This window comes from Pagrus pagrus, assembly GCF_965226575.1.
Source record: "Pagrus pagrus genome assembly, chromosome: 19".
Classification (NCBI taxonomy): domain Eukaryota; kingdom Metazoa; phylum Chordata; class Actinopteri; order Spariformes; family Sparidae; genus Pagrus; species Pagrus pagrus.
In genome coordinates, this window is record NC_140203.1 from 2,724,279 (window position 1) to 2,744,824 (window position 20,546).

At 42.9% G+C, this 20,546-nt stretch overlaps 2 protein-coding genes across 3 annotated transcripts in view; both read left to right on the forward strand.

The window, feature by feature from the left end:
* Positions 1-1,880: 1,880 nt before the first annotated feature.
* pla2g3 (phospholipase A2 group III) lies at positions 1,881-9,207 on the forward strand. Its single transcript, XM_084383481.1, has 7 exons — positions 1,881-2,494; positions 3,151-3,283; positions 3,363-3,497; positions 3,956-4,269; positions 4,355-4,484; positions 5,507-5,617; positions 6,607-9,207. The coding sequence occupies exons 1-7, from the start codon at positions 1,972-1,974 to the stop codon at positions 6,857-6,859; spliced, it is 1,599 nt and encodes a 532-aa protein (XP_084239607.1). The 5' UTR covers positions 1,881-1,971; the 3' UTR covers positions 6,860-9,207.
* A 172-nt stretch (positions 9,208-9,379) lies between these two features.
* The window catches only part of ttc28 (tetratricopeptide repeat domain 28), a 108,800-nt gene continuing 97,633 nt past the window's right edge, over positions 9,380-20,546 (forward strand). Inside the window, exons 1-2 of one of the 2 annotated variants that reach the window (XM_084382582.1) lie at positions 9,380-9,729; positions 18,741-19,094. In XM_084382582.1, coding sequence (XP_084238708.1) covers positions 9,700-9,729; positions 18,741-19,094 — 384 coding nt within the window. In that variant the 5' untranslated portion in view covers positions 9,380-9,699. The remainder of the gene's footprint in view (positions 9,730-18,740; positions 19,095-20,546) is intronic. The other variant, XM_084382583.1, reaches the window with a different exon arrangement.

A 20,546-nucleotide genomic window follows, 5' to 3' on the forward strand; every position in this document is an offset into this window, starting at 1 on the left:
ACAGTGAAACAAGTTGCAGGTTTTACAGCTGCTTCTTTCACAATGTTAGTTTATCATGTGGTGATGTAATTAAACTGTCTTCAAAGCCTGCAGCTCTAAACACCAACACTTCCTCCGAGCTCCCAGGCCTACGGTGGCCGACAAGGACAAACGCGCAGCAAAGGCCAAACGCTGCAAATACACAAGATGCAGACCCAAAGACACACAAAACACATGCAACAACAAAATGCTGCAACGGAAAAATGCTGCAAACAAAGAAACGATGCAGAACCAAAGACACACAAACACACAAAACAAATGCGATAACAAAATGCTGCAAATACAGAAAAGATGCAAAACCAAAACGACACAAACCCCCAAAACACATGCAATAGAGAAATGCGGCATATTGAGTCAACACAACGGAAGTGTCCACACAACGGAAAAGCGCCAGGCCGCTACGAGGTCCTGACCTCGCGACCTGGACCTATTACTGTATAGACCAGTCTGTATTGTACCTGACGAGAGTGAGCTAAAAAAACCAAACAGAAAACGTACAATCAGCTAGCGTTAGGCCTACGTAAATCTGTTAATCTTTTTGAACTGTTATTGTTATATTATTGTAAAAGATTACAACCAAATGTTTAAACCACGTACCTTTTTATGTCGCCTCTGTAAAAGTTTTGCTCACTCTCGTCAGGTACAATACAGACTGGTCTATACAGTAATAGGTCCAGGTCGCGAGGTCGGGACCTCCTAGCGGCCTGGCGCTTTTCCGTTGTGTGGACACTTCCGTTGTGTGGACACTTCCGTTGTGTTGACTCAATATGCCGCATTTCTCTATTGCATGTGTTTTGGGGGTTTGTGTCGTTTTGGTTTTGCATCTTTTCTGTATTTGCAGCATTTTGTTATCGCATTTGTTTTGTGTGTTTGTGTGTCTTTGGTTCTGCATCGTTTCTTTGTTTGCAGCATTTTGTTGTTGCATGTGTTTTGTGTGTCTTTGGGTCTGCATCTTGTGTATTTGCAGCGTTTGGCCGTTGCTGCGCGTTTGTCCTTGTCGGCCACCGTACAGGCCAGATCACTAGCTGCACGGCTCACTGAGCTAACGGCAGCTACAGTTAGCAGCAGTTAGTGGTTATTCTGGTGATACACGCTCTTACTTATTGCAGCTTTAACTGTCCACACAGACACAACAGGACTCGACCTCTTTCTGCATCAACAGATCTTCGTTGAGTATTTTAGCTTCTTCTTCTCGTTCCTGTCGGAGAATCTTCTCTGTTATCGTCGGGTGTGTCGTTATGTTTTACTGCTGCTCTAAATCTTTTATTCCCTCTTCATATCACCTTTTAGATTCTCTCAGATGTTTTTTATTAGTTTATTGTATCAATCAATGATCAATCTATCTATAAACACCTTCTATTTATTATATATTCATTTATTAAACCTTGGCCTATTTAATTTCATGTTTTATTTCTATTTATTTAATTTCCTTGTGTCTGCATGTTGGTAAATGTGTGCGTGGTAAATGTCTCCTGGTGGGATCAATACAGTTGATCTGAATCTGAATCTGTTGAAGGTTTTTTCAAAATAAAAGACATTAAAAAGTCATGTTCTGTTCGGGTCACATTTGCAGATTGATAAATCTATTTGTCTCGTGTGTGTGTGCGTGCGTGTGTGCGTGTGTGTGTTGATCAATATGTCACGGTCACTGTCAGTGATGGGGGGACAGATGGGGGGGGAGAGGCTGCCTGATGTTTAGCTGCTCTGACAGGTCACATGACTCGGGCTGATTTGGATGTTGTGTTTATTTGGAAACCCCCCGCGCGCCTCCTCCTCCTCCTCCTCCTCCTCCTCTCCTTTAAACCCGACCTGTCAGTCTGTCGGTCCGTCAGTCTGTCGCTCCTCACTGACTGAAGCAATAACCTGGTTAAGATCTCAGGTGCAGCAGCTTCTCCACCTCCTCCTCCTCCATTCTGCTCCTGACGCGCCACCATGACGCACATCGCTTCTCTCCTCGCGGTCATTTTCACATCATCATCACTCCTGACGTGGTCTCCTGCAGGAGCCTCGCTCTCCTGCGCCTCCATCACAGTCCTGGATAACACTGACGTGATCTACACTTTTCTCCGGAGCGACCCCCTGCGGCTCTACAGCAGCTCCTGGACCGGCCAGCGCGCTCTGCTCGGCTGCGCTTGGAGCGACGACGCGGCGCTGATCCAGAAGTACTCCTCTCTGTGCCGGGAGCGCACGCACGAGTTTTCAGATCATCCGAATGAAAAATACGATGTTGACTCGATGTTTGAAAGAGAGGATCTGTGCGTCTCTCCAGGGGTCGCCTGGAGCCGGGAGCGCACCGGGGAGAGGAGCGCTGCTGCTGGGTCACTGCCTGAGAGTCATCAAGGTCGAGCTGAAAGGTCAGAGGTCAGGAGGCTTCAGCGCGTGAAGCGCGGGTTCATCGTGCCAGGGACTCTGTGGTGCGGCTCAGGCAACAAGGCGCCTTCATATGAAGATCTGGGTGAGTGGATTCAGACTATTGATGATGTGCATGTGAGGAGGTGAGAAACCTGAGGGGTGATTAGATGATTAGAGGAGAGGAACGCAAATAAATAGTGAGAATAGGGAGGCTGCAACCTGTGATTCATTTTAAAGCAACATTATGTAACTTTTTTACCTTGTTGATGCTACAGCGTCTTGTAATAGTATGAATGGTGACTCTTGCACCTCGCCGTCTCAAAAAACAGCATCCCTCCTCCAGTGTGAGAGCCAGACAGAGTCAACTGTTTACCAATGGTGATTATGTGATGCAATAAAACTTTGTCACTTCCCATGATGCATTGTGGGTCAGGATGTCAATCACAACACTTTATAACAGCAGCCATATGATTATAAACAGTCGGCGGGTACATGTTTAGATTTACAGCTGGGAAACAACACACAGATCTCAACATTACGATGTGTAGATCATGTTGTTTTTCCATCACACCTGTCCAATCACGAGCGGCTCTGCTTATTCAGTTACAAACACCTTTCATTTCCTTTAACTTCTTCACAATAAAAGTCTGCGTTATTTAGTCATTTAAAAGCTTTTATTATGAAGCAGCATCGCAGGACACGTTACGTTTTCGGCAGCAGTAACTAAACATCCTGTCCGTCTCATCTCACCTGTTGCAGGAGTTTTTGCAGAAACCGACAGCTGCTGCCGTGAACACGACCAGTGCAAGCACACCATCCTGTCCTTCAACTCGCAGTTTGGTGTCTTTAACAGCAACATCTTCACCATGTCTCACTGTGACTGTGACAAAAAGTAGGAAGCATCGCCCCCTCGCTGAGTTTTCTTTGATGCTTTCTGAAATGTTTTGAACTAATAAAATGATCGTCGGCAGGTTCCACAGCTGTCTGACGGAGGCGCAGGACAGTATATCTGACGCGGTGGGATACACCTTCTTCAACCTGCTGAAGATGCACTGCTTCGAGTTCTCCCACCGACTCCAGTGCACACAGAGGAACTGGTTTGGGATGTAAGTGAAGCAACACTGTGGTGTGTGTAGGTTTTCCTGTACTTGTGTCCAGCCATGCAGATAGTCCGAGTTCATTTGTCAAGGCTGTGGGACGTCAGCCAGTCGGCTCCATCACGCCTGCCTGCAGCCGGCCTTCTCACTTTTATTTGTTTGTTTAAGTACTTCATACCGGCACCAGGTTACCTTTCAGAACTGTTCATTGTGTACTCCCGACCCCTCAGATCCGCTGAACCCAAGTCCAAAGGTGATAGAGGCATTTTCGGTTGTTGGCCGAAAATGGCTAGATCCCCTTTAATCCGAGACGCTTCAAACAAATGTGATGTAACGTTTTCAGCTGCAGGCTTCATACTTGAAAGTGGCATCGACCCTCTTGTGTAACTCTTGGCACGGGAGCAGATAACCTCCCGAAATGTCAAACTAGTCCTTTAAATCATTTCAACCTCTGTTGCGTCTTGCAGGTGTAAGGAGACTAAACTGGCTCTCTATGCTGAGGTCCACCCGCCCACGATGTACGACTCTCCCAGTCCAACAGAGGTCAGCATCAACAGCTCCTTCATCAACACGACCAGCAGCACGTCACGTCCTGCTGCAGCATCCACAGTCCCTACACCCTCCACCTCCACCTCCACAGTCCCTACACCCTCCATCACCACCTCCACCTCCACAGTCACAAACACAACTGAGGGACCAGCAGGACCAGGACCAGGACCAGGACCAGAGAGTAGAGACAACCTGGAGAACACGTTATCTGTCAGGGAGCAGGATGCTGCAGGTATTCAACATCGCTCACGTCTCTCCAGTGTATCAGTTCATGTTTCTTCGCCGCAGTAACAGATCTGAACATTCACACTGAACAGAGACGCAGCTGTCCTGTGACGTCTACAAGGATCTGGATGAGTGCAAGAACAAGATTCTTCCCCAGCAGACGAGGTACGGCCTCCAGAACCAGGAGGCCACCACGCTGTACCACTGCAACTGTACCACCAGGTAAAGAAACATTTTTTACATATTTGTTTAGTTGGTTGGTTGGTTTGTTGGCAGGATTACACAAAAAATACCAAACACATTTTCATAAAACTTTGATAGAAGATGGATCTCAGCCCAGAATAGACCCAATAACTTTTGGGTTGGATCCAGGAACTTTTTCTCACTTTCTTTTATTCTTCGAAAGGCAAAGTATTTACATTTTTCCTGTAAATCGGTGCGGTAGGGAGGGAAGTTTCAAGATGATTGATTGGCGCTGATTGTCTGGTGAGCTTATTATAATTCTGGTTCAGAAGTTCTGGGCGGTTTCAAAGTTTAGAGTGATCAAGGCTGTCGAGTTTGATATCGGAGAACACTTGGTTGAATTAAAGGGGACTGTTGGGCCCTGGCAGAGGTGTGCACTCTACTGAGAGTGATTATTTTTACCCCAAACTATATATTTAATTGGCAGGATTAATTGTAAATTTAATTGTAAAGCGATAGACAATATTCGTTTAAGATAACGATTGTTTTTGAGCAAAGATAACACAAAAAAACCCATAAAATGATCTGGAGCAGGTTAAATAAATTCGAAGTTCTTACTTCGTCAGCAGTAAATCACATTTTTTTGACATATTGTCACACTGGAACACAAACGTTGATCTTAACGCTAAACTAAGACCAACACCAACAGAAAATCTGCAGAGTCGTCTGGATTATCAGGATATATAACGATGTGTCACTCCGTATCTAGATTACACAAATTGACCTTAACCTCCATTTAGAGTAAATATTTACAGGACTATTTGCAGAGTTGACACAGACGCGGTGATAATGGTGCACTCACCTTTGTTTCTGTGTAACAACGACAGACCAGACATGTTTCATAACTGTGAAGTGACACACTGTTACATAAACCTGCACAGAAACCATGTTATATTATCATAATCTCATGTTTGCTCCTCGTCTCTGCTCCGTTCATCTGCTGTGTTTGGTTTATGTTTTCTGTCTGTTGGTCTCTGACGTGTTTTTTCCCGTCCTGTCAGATTATTCCAGACTTTGGCGAAACAGAGACAGCTGACCGACGTGCAGGCTCGTCTTCTGGGACATGTGTCTCCGTCCTGCTTCCTGCCGCAGGACTGCACAGCAGGCAGCAGGTAAGAATACAAACATTATTACATTTATTTACATCCTGAAGCATTGTTTGATATAATAAACAAAGTCCTGCAATACAAATCCTACTCACAAGTACCTTCAGCAGAATGTTCTTCAAGTATCATCAGTAAAATTACTCCTGTGACTGAAATCAGTGTCAGAGCAGCATCTTACTGTTGCAGCTGCTGCAGGTGGAGACAGTTTGAACTACTTTATATACAGTTAGCTAGTTTAGTCCACTGGTTCCTAACACGGAGGTCGGGCTCCTCCAAAGAGCTGCCAGGTACATCTGAGGGGTCGTCAGATGATTAATGGGAGAGGAGAGAAGATAAAACAACAGAATAACAGATAATTTTAGCTCATTGTCCCTCAAAAAGTTATTTAAATGAACACCTCTGAGAAGTGTAGAGGGGTGAAGTCTCTCTCACAGACGTCTGAAGCTGCTTTAATCTAGAACAATACGTCACATTGTTACAAATCTGTATGTCAGATAAATGATGTATTCAATGTACTTTAACTTTAAAGCAGTGATCAAGTGATTCCCAACGGAGCGGCCAGACTTTATCCAAATAATCAGGATTAATGTGAGAGGAAGAAGAAAAAACAAAGTTCTGTTGCACACATTTACATTCATCACTAAAATATTGGATTATTTTATTTATTTGGACCTTGGACATTTGTTAAAATGAAACATTTATAATATTTAGGGGAAAAATGTCTCTTTGAAATGCAACAACTCAAAATCTGTAACATGAGGGAGGTCATAAAGGCTGGGAGGCACCAATTTAATCTTTTTACTTATTTAAACGCATTTATTTACATCTGTGTCGACATGTATGATGTCAAATCTGAATCTGAAAAAAGCAACTAGTAACTTTATCAGTCAGATCCATGTACTGGGGGGAAAAGTGCAATATTTAGTATAAAGAAGCATAAAATGGAAATAATCTCATCTCAACACTACCTCTGCTCCTTCTCCTCTGTTGAGCAGCTGCACAGCCGTGGTGGTGCGAGCAGAGCTTCCTCAGGTGGACGAGAGGAGCGGAGCAGACGTGGAGGAGCAGCGCCATCTACAGGCAGTCATACTGAAGGTCAGGAGGCCAAACACCAGGAGAGCAGAGAGGAAGGACGGAGCTGTGAGGCTTCTTCACAGACTGTGCGTCAGGATGGTCCATCGCCAACTCAACAAGAGCAGGAAACCAGCTGCACGCCGGCCGGCAGGAAGACGAAGGGAGCTCGAGTGAACGGGAAAATTTACGGAGGGTCAGAGTGATCGATATTAAATAAGACAACGTGAAGTCATAAGAATGAGTGCAGATTAAATATATAACTTCATTTTCATTTTATTCCAGCACAGAAGTCTCCAAAGGTTTTACATCATAACGTCTCTTAACATCATAAAAGTCTTTGTCAGACAGAATAACACAAAGAAGAGTCGGGTTTATGGATCTGACAGATAATATTAATTTATTTATGGATCAACAAAAACACAATTTAAAGGGATAATATGTCAAAGAGCTAACGCTTATTTACAACATCCCCCCAAGATGTTAAAATAGAAAACATAAAAGCAGATATTAGAAATAAAATAAATAGAAAATGATGGAATAATACAAATTACCTGAAATAAACTCAGTTTAAAAAAAAAAAAATCATAACATCATGCATGTATTCATCTGATTATTTCAAGTCTTTTATTAATATTGAACTCTTTTGATCCCCATTAAATTTTGTATTATTATGTATTCATATTGTCTGAGTCTGGGACAATACTCGGTACTCGGTTCTGACAAAACTGAGCCACTTTATTGGGACAAAACTGTGAAGGGAACAGTTCAGGCGCGACTAATAAAATGAATGGCGGCTGCGTTTCATTCAGGTGTGCCAGGTTGAAGTCCTGCTGGAATAACTTAAGGACACCTTATACAAACTGAGCCTCCATTAAAGTGATTAGCTGCACCTGTGGCTCCAGGACCGGCTGTATCAGTCCACCACTGTGGTCCAGACTGACACATCCAGACAGATTCTGGATGGACTTCTGTAATATGTTGTCCAGATGTTCATGTCACCCTCAGGATGAACTTTAACGACTTTGGCGCTCCTTTAATTTCTTCTGATTAGCTGTTAGCGCCCTTGCAGCACTGACGACATTCCCACCAGCCTCTGTTGCACTTTGTGTTTACTGCTAATTAGTAAATGTTAGCATGCTAACACGCTAACCCAAGATGGTGAACATGGTAATTGTAGCAGCTGAACATGTTAGCTTTATCTTTGTGAGCATGTTAGCGTGCCGTTGTTAGCATTTAGCTCACGCACCACTGTGCCTAAGTCCAGCCTCGTAGCCGTTAGCGTGTCTTGTTCTGCTATGGGTCAAAATGTCGGCCATTGAAAAGGTCCATTGGGTTTCATAGCGGTGGTACTGTGACATTTCCCCCACTAAAGCTCTCAGTGTATTTGTAAATATTTGTTGCATGAGTTAAGAACAAATGCAGATTATGTTGTTAGCTCAGCACATCATGTAAATATCTGTACATAAAACACATGTTGAAATATTTGATTTAAGATGTGAAAAGGAAACATGACTGATTAAGATGTAAGAGAACAGTTTGATATTGTGGTAAACACGCTTGTTGCTTTCCTGCTGAGAGTTAGATGATCGCCGCTCTCATGTTTATCTGTCAAAGGTTAGCTTAGCCTTTTTTTAAAGGCAATTTCTTCGTACGGACTAAAAATTTAAAGACAGTTTTCCACCACTGGATGATCTTCCCATTTTACTCTCGACGATATAGCCCTGAGATAGCTGCCAGTTAGCCTAGCTTAGCATAGAGACCGGAGGCAATGGGAAACTCTGGAGGCACTAACCAGCATATTTTACCGCACATAAAACCACAAATTGTTGTTTTTAGATTTTAGTTTTGAACTCAGGAACCCTGTAACACTACTACTAACGCTATTATCGCTAAGCTCACTTAGCTAACGCTTCTAAAGCCTTAAAAATGCCGTCTGTGCTTATCATGCTAGCTCCTCCAAGCAAAATCATCCATAATCGATTCCCCAGTAACCTACTCAAACTCACGGACAGTTGTACAGATCTTCCCATCTAACTCTCAACAAGAAAGCCCAGAGATAGAGGCTAGTTAGCCTAGCTTAGCATAGAGACTGGAGGCAGTGGGAAACCCCCTGGAGATATCCACCTCATTCCTAGCTCCCAAACTCATGGGCAGTGGTATTGATCTTCCCATCTAACTTTCCACAAGAAAGCCCAGAGATAGCTGCAAGTTAGCCTAGCTTAGCATAGAGACCGGGGGCAGTGGGAATACAGCGTATACTCCCGCACATAAAACCACAATGTTACTTTTACACAGTAAACACGAGATAAAGACAGTTTACCGCCGAGCTTCAGAGCTGCTCGTAGGTGGATTTTGCTCACCCAGGCTAGCAGTTTCCCTCTGTTTCCAGTCTTTATGCTAAGCTAAGCTAACTTCTTCTGACTTCACATTTCTGAGAGCGGTTTCCACCTTGTAAATACAATGTTGCGCGCTTCATTAGATCAGAAGATGTTTCTAACTTTTCAAATGTTACACGTGTTTCATTTTTTGTAGTTTTGTTGATGTTTTGTTGACTTAATAAAAGTAAACAAAAGAAAAGAAAACATCTCTTTTATTCCTGCAGCAGTGTGTGTGTGTGTGTGTGCGCAGCCTGCTGTAATGAATATCTGTCAGGTAACTGAACTCCTCTCTGATGTCATGAAGAAGTAATTGAAACCTTGCTGAAGGGCTGCAGCCGTGGACCCGACCGGATCCCCGCCTCTCACCGGACAGAAATTCCGCTATGGGGAGAGGATCGGCTGCGGGAACATGGCGCACTTACTCCGGATTAACTCTCCCCAGGAAAACCGTCGGAGCTCCGCCGCATAGCGCACAACTTTACGCATCTCGTCTTTAACAACTCCGGGCGGCTGTGGATTGTGTTACTGGCTCGTACCGGTTCGGATGGTGTTGTTTCCCGTCCTGCCTCGCTGCTGCTGCTGCTGCTGGGGGATGAAAGTTTGGAGCTGCCGGGTTTAGCGGAGAGAGGCAGCGGGATGGAAAAGCACAGGACCAGGAAAGAAAAGGTAAAAGACCGGAGTGGAAAAACACAACCGGCGACGTGTTTTTATGTGGTGGGGTTTTTTTTTAACAAGATGGCCCAGTGCTGGTGGTTCTGGTGGTGCTGGTGGTGGTGCTGGTGGATGTGATCTGATCTGCAGCAGGCTGAGAGAGAAAAGTTACAGGAAGACAGAAAGAAAAGTTTATAGAAGTTATAGTGACAGTTAACAGCAGGCAGGAGGAAGTACTCAGCCTCAGTCCGAGTACTCTGTTACAAGGAAAAGTACTCAAAAGTTAAAATACACATTGTGTAAAGAGTTAAATGTTGCAGCTGGTAAAGTTTGAGCACATTTTTTAAAGGAGCACTCTGTAGATTTGGGGAAGTAACTTTAATGAGAAGTGTAAGATGCCAGACTAAAAGTGAAAGGATTGAGTTTTTCATTGACTGAATAACTAAACTAATAAACTGAAAAGTTAAAGGAGCATTATGTAGTTTGGGGGAAGCAATGTTAATGAGAAGAGAAAGATCTTCACAAAACTAAACTTAAACAAACTAAATAATTAAGGTTTCCTTGTTTTCATGACTGAATAAACTGACTATTTTAAAAAAAATGACTTTAAAGGAGCAGTCTGTAGTTTTGGAGAATAAGTTTTAATCAGAAGATCTTCATTAACTAAATAACTAAACAAACTCTCTTTGTTTTCATGACTGAATAAACAAACTGACCTTAAAGGACAACACAGTTTATACTGTTTTACTTTGTTTATATGTGGCGGACCCTGCCACCTTTCTAGCTTCAAACAGTGTTCTGGGTTCTGGTTTATTCACTAATGAAACAAATGCATATTTCTGAGTTTGTATTGTTACCTCATTCATATGAGTTTGAATGTATTCTACAAAACTACGTAGTGCCCCTTTAGTTTACAGTATAGATTAGCTTATAAACTGCAGGCTGACTTGTGACTTGACTCTTTAGTGTCAATAAAGTCTTCTTGATTATATTTTGTATTATGAATGGAAACAACTGGAAAGTTGTAAAAAGACAAAAAGCAGCTGGTGTCAAAACTTTACTTGAGTAAATGTTCTCACATCCCATCATGAATTATCTTCCTTATAAAAACGGTGTTGTAAAAAAATACCCAAAAGTCATACTTGAGTAAAAGTAAAGATATCATGTCAAAAAAATATGAATATATGAAAAGTACTTGCTTAAAAGTCTTAAAGTATCTGATATGAACTGTACTTAAGTATCAAAAGTAACTTTCAGGCAATAAAATGTCCTAAAAGTTGCAATATGTAAGAATTCGGCACAAATTAATACTCTAAACACAATAACAAGAGTAACTGCTAACTGCTGCTAACAGTAGCTGCCATTAGCTAGTTAGCTCAGTTGGCCGTGCAGCTAGCGGTTCGGACTGCTCGAGGACCAGCGTTTTCACCGCTAGCACTACGGGAGCTTCGGACCAGGACGGTCGAAGGCTAGCTGGTTAGCATGCTAACGTCAGTAGTTCTCTCTGTAACACAGTACATTTTAACATTTGCAACTAAAATTCTTGCATATTCCCCCTTTAAATATCAAAAGCAAATAAATGTAGTGGAGTATAAGAACAATATTTAACCTCCAAAATGTAAAGTATGTGAAGTATAAGTACCTAAAAACTGTACTTGCGTAAAAGATCCATCACTTTACAAAAAGCTAACGAGCCGCTTGTTTTCTGTATTAATTAATAAATCAGTTTGTCTATGGAGGGCTGTTCAAAGTGCGGCCTGCGGGCCGAAGTCGGCCTCACGTGAGGTCCAGTTGGGCCGACCAGCAACAACAAAGACTACAGAAAAATAAAAACATGTAATAATGTGGACGTTGGTTTATGTTTTGTGACGTAAAAGAGCGTTTTGGCCCAAAGATGTGTAAAACCTCTGGAAACAGACATAAATGCTGAAAACGAGGCGTCCAAAACTGCTGAAATGTAAATGTTCGCTTTACTTTATCATACATGAAAACCAGAATCATCTGCAGAACTCTGAGTCCGGTTCTGAGCTGCTCTCACACAGAACAATTTACAGGAAGACAGAAACAGACTCACAGCTAAAAAACAAGGCTGAACAAAGAGAGGTTAAAAATAAACACACAACTATTATGTTCATACAAGAAGCTGGAAACATGTGAACGTGTATAAATGTATACACAAATATAAACACATGATAACAACGATAACAACAACGTACAGTTTGTATGTACAAGTGAAGAGTTTCTGAAACAAGCTTCAAATACAGACAACATTTAAGCGCTTAAGTACAGTTTTGAGGTACTTTTACTTTTCTATGTCTTAGAGGCAAATATTGTACTTTTTACTCTGCTTACGACTACTTGAGTACTTCAGTTATTTTGCAGATTACATGCTGCACCAGAGCCAAAGTGGAGGATTTTTCATTTAATTTATTTTATACACGATCAGATTAAAAACACGCTGATTCTTATAATCAGAAAAACGTATAATTCACTGTATAGTTTATTTTTTAACTCGTCACCAGATACTTCAAGTCTTTTACTCAAGTACTTATTCGTGTGGGTGACTTTCACTTTACCAAAGTTGAATTTGTAGCACGATATCTTTACTTTAACTAAAGTAACTTCTACTTCACACAAATACACATCAGCTGATCTACATCAAACCGTCTTCAGCTGAGTCCAGGTGCTGTCGGCGCCATGTTCAGGATCTACCACCTGCAGTGTGACTTCACGAGGTCACGTTCAGGGACAGTTTCCTGCTTCAGGTTTTTCAGTTTCTATCTGTGTTGTTCTCCAGGAATGTTCTCCCTCTGACCTGAACATGGGCTGGAGTACAGGGGAAGGGTGTGTGTGTGTGTGTGTGTGTGTGTGTGTGTGTGTGTGTGTGTGTGTGTGTGTGTGTGTGTGATCTTGGGAGGACTCTGACAGGACATTCATGTTGTGTTCCTGTCTTTTTTTATCCTTTTTGCATGTGTGTGTGTGTGTGAACTGTGTTGTTGCTCCGACTCTTTCCGGTCCACACTGCTGTTCTTCTTCTACACATTTACTCAACAACTGTGTTAAAGTACAATTTCAGGCTATCAGTAACACAACAGACTCACAATAAAAGTGTAGAAGAAGTAAATGCTTCTGCTCCGGGACACTTTATACTTTTCACTCCCCTTCTTTTGTTTCTTTCCAGATTCACATTATGATATTATTAAAGCAGCATTATGTAGAAATGTTACCACTGCGGTAAATACAAACCGCGGTTCTGTAACAGTTTGTAATGTAGCTGCTGACTACAAACAAACTGATGACATCATAACGATGTTTTCTTCGTTAAACCCACTTTTATAGACTCGCTTTTACTGCTCCGAGACTATTTATTTGTTTTTAATTCCTCCCTCGTGTCTTTTCTTTTTATTCTTACCGTCCTTTACTGCTTTTATTTGTTATCTTTAATTTATTGTCCTTTATTCCTTTTGCTGCTCATGATCTTTTTATCTGTTATTAATTTATTTGATGTGATGTCATTATTGTTTTTATTCTTTTATTTATTTCTATTTTTGCATTTATTTTCTCTCTCATCTCATCTCATTTTATTCATTTTACTTGAAATGACTCATATTGACTTTTTGTGTTTTTACAGTTTCTGTTCTTCCTTCTTGTTTTAACTTCATCTTAGACTTCTTTTGTGTTTGTCTCGACTGTAATATTGTCTTTCTGAGTTTCCTGCTTTTGCTTGATTGCAGCTTTAAACTCTGTTTTTAAAGGTGCTATACAAAAAGAGTTTATTATTAATATTATAATAATGTTAAACGTGTATGTAACGCTGTGGTCCGACCCTCTCACTGAAGTTACATAGTGCAGAAACAAGTGACAGAGACACTGAACCATCATAATGATCCTGAAGCTGTTATTTTAAAGTAGAAAAGTTACATAATATTGCTTTAATTATGATATTCTTACATTTATAAAGCTTTATTGATCACAAGGGGCAAATAAAAGTAAATTATAAAGTAATAAAAGATTTACCTGCTGCAGCCCATAAAGTAATACACACATTACTGCATCAATAATCCAATAATTCAATATTTACTAATCGTACATGTACATTTACTTTTCACAGTTTAGTCGCAGCGACACTCAGAATAACAAACAGTCGGTGGAAACGTCCCGCTGAGCGACTCGGTGCTGCTGACGACCCGTCACATGTGTGACAGACGCCACCTTTAATGAGCTGCCACAGGAACAGGCAGCGACACACACACAGGTGACACAACAACTGATGAAGCAGATTGTACAAACAGTAGTTCACAGCATCCTGTCGGGTTTTAAAGGAACAGTTCACCCCAAAAATAAAAATCCAGTCATTATCTCCTCCCTCCATGTTGATGGAAAGTCAGGTGAAGATTCCAACAAACATTTCTGGAGCTTCACAGCAGAACAGAGTCGCAGCATTCTGCTAAACAACTGAAGCAGACGGAGACTTGAAAAACATAATACTCTGGCATAATCCAAATCTCCGGATGCCGCCCCGAGATCCCAAATTATACCCTCGATGCGCAGGCGAGCTCGTGGCCCCACTTCAGACCGGGCTGCACGCTAACACTTTAGTTTAGCGGATACAGTGATGATTTCGGTCTGAATAACATCTTTTTAAATCAATTTGGGATCTCAGGGCCTCCGGAGAGACGCTCTCACCCTCTATACTGTTGACTTATTATTTTACACGAAGCGTACGTATTATTTTCTGTTTCACTTTGCTTTGGCACTTAGGTTTAACCCACAAAAATACTTGTTTAGGTTTTAGGAAAAGATGGTTTGGATAAAAAATAGAATATTTAACAATGTTGACAGAGGTCCACAGTCCACACGTCCTCTCCTCCAGTAGAAGTTCAGATACTTGTGTAAAAACAGACTCTGGTAAGGTAAAAGTGCTGATTCAGCTTCTTTACTCCAGTAAAAGTAATCGAGTACAGGCTCTGACATGTACTCAGAGTATCAGAGTAAAAAGTCTCCCTCTGAAGGACATTTGTGGTCAAAGCTAACTGAAGCTCACGTCATATTAATATAATTCAAAGACTATTAAAGTTAAAGGTAGAGTCAGTAGGATTTGTCCCAGCTGTTCCTGAACGCACCACAAAGATAGTTGATAGTTGAGTCTCATTCCCAGGACGTCAAATAGCCACATGTTGGGTTGGTAAAGCGTCCTGAGCAGCAACAAAGTGAGAAAATAAGAAACTCTCTGCAGATACGAGACACTAACACGCCTTTTCTCCCCATTCCAGCGTCCCTCTCTGTCTGTTCACGTCTTCTTACGTCTTTGTTTCGTCTCGCTGCGTCTGAAATCAGTCATATTCACCTCACAATTCACCTCAAATGCATCAAACTAAAGTGACGAGCCTGTTTTGAAAATGTGAGGAGGAGAAAGTTCAGATGTTTGTGTTCTGAGGTAGAGAGGAGAAGTCAACAGTTAAAAGAAGAAGAGTACAGATACCTGAAAAACATACTCAATTACAGTAACAAAGTATTTCTACCACCTCTGAACAAGTGTTGGAGCGGATTACTTCACTCATTTGTGTATTTGTCCTGAGTTGTGAAGCATTACGTTACATAAAAAATGAGTTGCCGGACGATATCAGATCGTGCGTGGGAACAAACTGGCGAGGTTAATGGAAAAACAGGAAAACAAGCAACGCTGACTAAACAGCGGTAGGTGTTGTGACAAGATCAAACTCACTCCGCCTCCGGCTCGAACACTCGTACACAACTTTAACCTCTGCTCTGAGAAACAAACCTCTCGGACCGGTCGTTTTCACCCACACAACAGCACAGAGGAGACTCCAGTGTAGTCAGACTCCTGTTTAAAACACTGTAACACAACAGTGTATATAACTGACCCAGTGATGTAAACTGTACTTTTTACCTCGGAGCTCCGTTAACTGGTTCAACAGTAATAGGCTTAGAGATTTACGTCCTCGTTCCATAATCGTGATGTGTGGCCCTCTTTGTTTGTTTCACCAAACGACGCCCCGGTAACACGTTAAACAAGCTCTGCTTTACATCACATCTGTCATATTAGAACAAGTGTTTCATAACAACACGGTTCAGTCATGAAATGTGATGGCGTGTAAGAGAGCGGCTGAATAAATGAAGCTCCATCAGAGGACTGATTTATGGAAATCTGCTCAGTGAATTGTGTCACCGAACACCTCAGGCCTGCAGCTCCCGGTGAGGACGCCGAGCTCGTGTCCCTCATGTTTCTTTGTGTGAATTTGGGATTATTTTATGGGAAGGATGCAGTGTTTTTTAATGCCTTAACGCCGGCGACAGCTGAGGCCCGCATTTATTTTGTCTTGTTCGTCCATCTCATTCTTGTGAACGCGATATCTCAAAAAAAGCTTTGGGGAATTTCTTCAAATTGGGCACAAACGTCTTCTTGGACTCATGAATGAACTGATGAGGGTTAGGTTCTCGTGATCGCCACATCTCTACGCCTGGAGGGAAGTGAAGGAGTTGAAGTATCTCAGGGTGTTGTTCACAAGTGATGGAAAACTGGAGCGTGAGATGGGCAGGCGGTTTGGTGTGGTGGTGTCAGCAGTACTGCTGGCGTTGCGCCGGACCATCGTGGTGAAGAGGGAGCTGAACCGGAAGGCGAAGATCTCAATTTGCCAGTCCATGTACGATCCAACCCTAACCTGTGGTCACGAGCTGTGGGTAGTGACCCAAAGAGCAAGATCGTGGATACAAGTGGCCGAAACGAGCGTCCTCCTGAGGATGGCTGGGCTCGGATTAGAGTCGCTGCGCCTTTGCATAGAAAGGATTATTCATTATATCAAAATATTTTTTTATGCCGAAGTGCTGAGGATGAATTGAGGAGGTCAGAAGCTCTGTAGTCTGGTGGCACAACACTAAAGCAAAGTTCACTTCATCTTTTGTCCACAGGGGCCGCCAGAATCAACAGAAAAGAAAGTTACTTGTAGTAGCTTTAAAGATAATCTAATAAACAACTAACTAGATATGTGAAAACTGAAAAATCAAAGTTTCCAGTATCCTCAGTGTTCCTCAGTATCTCTGAAGCTCCGGCTGCAGACCTGGACTCTCTGTCACCGGCAGCATGAATAACTGTCCACAGTTAAGACTTAAATCTTGCTTTTAACAGCGTACAGCCTGATTGTGCTCGATTCCAAATTAATCACACCACCATCTGTCAGAGGCGTACTTAATTAAAACTGCCATGAACTCAACTGTGAGGAGAGAAGTTGTCGAGGTCTCAGGAGGCGCCGAAACTCAAGAAATTAATCTTTATTTTCGTGGTTGATGAGCCAAGATGAAGACGCTCGATGCCAAACGAGTTGTTTGCTCCAGAAAACTCTTTTCAACAAGTGACAGCTCTGCTGAAACTTCTCCCTGGCTGGTTTGTTCTGCTCTCTAACCTGTGGCAGAAGTACTTCACGTTCAGCTTTCAGAGTCTTTAAAGTCTGAACTGACAGCTGCTGATGAAACATGATGATGATGATGATGATGATGATGAGGATCATCCTGTTCAAAAGTCTCAACTGGTTTTACTGGACACCTTCTCCGTCTGTCCGTCTGTCCATCCATCCATCCATTCATCTGTCCGTCCATCCGTCTATCCAACCAACCATCCATTCAAACATCCATCCATCCATCCATCCAAACATCCATCCATCCATCCATCCATCCATCCATCCATCAATCCATACAAACATCCATCCATCCATCCATCCATCCATCCATCCATCCATCCATCCAAACATCCATCCATCCATCCATCCATCCATCCATCCATCCAAACATCCATCTAACCATCCAAACATCCATCCAAACATCCATCCATCCATCCAAACATCCATCCATCCAAACATCCATCCAAACATCCATCCATCCATCCATCCATCCAAACATCCATCCATCCATCCATCCATCCCTCCGTCCATCCATCCATCCATCCATCCATCCATCCATCCCTCCGTCCATCCATCCATCCATCCATCCATCCATCCATCCCTCCGTCCCCCCGTCCATTGGTTGATCGTGGTCTGATCCAGTTTGTTGTCCGCAGCACAAACTCTCCTGTGAGTCGACAAACATTTTTTTTTTTCTCTCTCTGCTGAAGTTTTTCTTGAAGTTTATTTCCAGTGAATCATCAGAGCCTCCAAACAACTCTGCCTCTCGCTCAAAGCCGTTGGGTGATGCATTTTTTAAGTTTTAGGAATCCCTCCAGTCTGCACATTTTAAGTGTATATCTGAACAATCGTGTGTGTGTGTGTGTGTGTGTGTGTGTGTGTGTGTGTGAGAGATAGAGAGAGAGAGAGAGAGAGAGAGAGAGGGAGGGGAATAGAGGGAGATAATGAAGGCCTTGGTGTAAGGCTCTGGTGAAAGGACAAATTTGGAAACGCCAGATCAGGGAGGGAGGCAGCGTTTCAATGTTAAAGCTACAGAGAACAAACCTCAGCGAGCTCCAGCAGCTGTGACAGAAGCGAATGAGAAGAACAGAAGCCTCATCTGACGCTCTGAGTCTGACTTTCCTTCTCTCTGTTTGTCCCTCGGAGGAATTCAAGCCCAAAAAGAAAAAGTGCACGCAGCAGTTTGGTGTCCCATTTGCCAGAAACTACAGTATCATATCATGCAAATGAGGCTGCTGCAGTTTGGGCCGAATTCTGCCTGCAATAAGTTGTTTTTTTATGACTTATGTAACAGCAGCCAAAAGCACATTTCTTCTGTCTTTCTAACTTTTTTTTTTTTATTTATTTTTTTCTACAACACTGTGGGCACAAAGCCTCTTTCTCATCTGGTCAATCTTTATAAGGCTCTCTGAATGACACAGCTCAAAATATAACATAATCCGTAGATACTCGACTGGCAAAGTCAAAGTTATAAAAGAGAGAAAGTTAGAAAATCCTCAAGTTTCAGAAGCTCGAGCAGTTAATCAATCAAACCAGCTCTCTGTTGATGATTTATGGAGTTGTTGTTATAATCATGCTCTCTTGTCCCTCCCCTCCTCTTCCCCTCCTCAGTTCTCTCTGTTTGGTTCTCGCTCCGCCGGCAGAACCACCAACCCTCCCTCTTCATCCTCCTCCTCTTCCTCCCCTGTGATCCCGTCGGTGAAGAGGGCGGACCGGCCGCCCTGCTCCGGCGCCCCGGGCCTGAGCAAAGCCGAGTTCCTGGAGCGCGTGCGCCGCAGTAACCAGGCCTGCCAGCAGGGGGAGTACGCCCTGGCCGTGCATCTCTACAGCGAGGCCCTCACCGCCGACCCCCAGAACTGCATCCTGTACAGCAACCGCTCGGCAGCCTATCTCAGACTGGGCCAGTACAGCACGGCTCTGGACGACGCAATCAAAGCACGTCTCATCAACCCCAAATGGCCCAAGGTAAGAGGTTTGACCCCCGGCGACCCCTCGCCGTCCAATCACACTCCTCAAACGAGAGCGTGATGGAGATGCTGCAGCTGAATGGGTTTAATGTGGCAGCAGAGTGGATGTGTCCATTAAGTGGACGGTTCGATGAGCTCTTCATGATACGTTTCTCTTTGTGGGAGCTTCTTCTTCTTCTACGAAGTATCTTAGATCTGCTGTCAGACGTAATCTTTGCTTTTTTCCTGTTGTTGTCCAACTGTTGTCCAAAATAAGGAGTCCTTATTTCCCCTCTGTCCGTCTCCAGATCCTGTCTCTCAGCTTGTTGTTGCTGTACTTGTGATTGTTACCGGTGTACGGGAGCTGAACACAAGCCTGCTATTTAGACGCCGCAGTCCACATGTTGTGCTTAGCGTATAATGTTGAGCTTGTGCTGAATATTCTTTTTCTTTGTTTGACAAGTGTATTGCAGATGCAGGACACACATATAACTCAGCGTAATGAGATATGTCTGTAAATATGCTGGTGGAAGGAGAGCCAATGTGACGGCAGTGATGGTGATAGAGACCTGAGCGAGGAGACAGACGGCGGATAACGAAGTTCAGATGTCGGGTTGGACCGTGTAAAGAAGGATGATAGAAGTTTTTTGTTATTTCTAGTTGTATCATAGTGAACAACACTGTGTCGACCACTTCCTGCTCTGCTGCTGTCACATTTGATTTAAAACCATTCAAACACACCAATCTGTTCTGACGAAGCCCGTCGGATCAGCGCCAGGCTTTGAAGCCGGTTTTCGTAGCGGCAAAACTGTGAAATTACAACGTCATGTCGTCACTGCGGCCTGAAAATACTCCTTCTATAAGCTAACAGTGAAAGAAGCGTCTGTAAAACGCTGGATACATCTTCAACTCCTGCACAATGATCAGGATTTGAGCCTTTCTGTCCAGTTCAAGTTAGCTTGATGCTAAACTGTAAGCTAACTGAAGCTCACGTCATATTAATATAACTCAAAGACTATTAAAATTAAAGGTAGAGTCAGTAGGATTTGTCCCAGCTGTTCCTGAACACACCACAAAGATAGTTGATGGTTGAGTCTCATTCCCAGGACGTCAAATAGCCACATGTTGGGTTGGTAAAGCGTCCCGAGCAGCAACAAAGAGAGAAAATAAGAAACTCTCTGCAGATACGAGACACTAACACGCCTTTTCTCCCCATTCCAGCCTCCCTCTCTGTCTGTTTACGTTTCTCATGTCTGAAATCAGTCTTGTGATGTTGGGAAGGCGGCGTGCGATGACGCCAAATAAAAATAATCCATAATTCACCTCAAATGCATCAAACTAAAGTAACGAGGATGTTTTGAAGCTGTGAGGAGGAGAAAGTTCAGATGTTTGTGTTCGGATGTAGAGAGGAGAAGTCAAAAGTAATGTGGAAACAACGTGGAGATCTACTGCAGATCATTTATCATCTAAA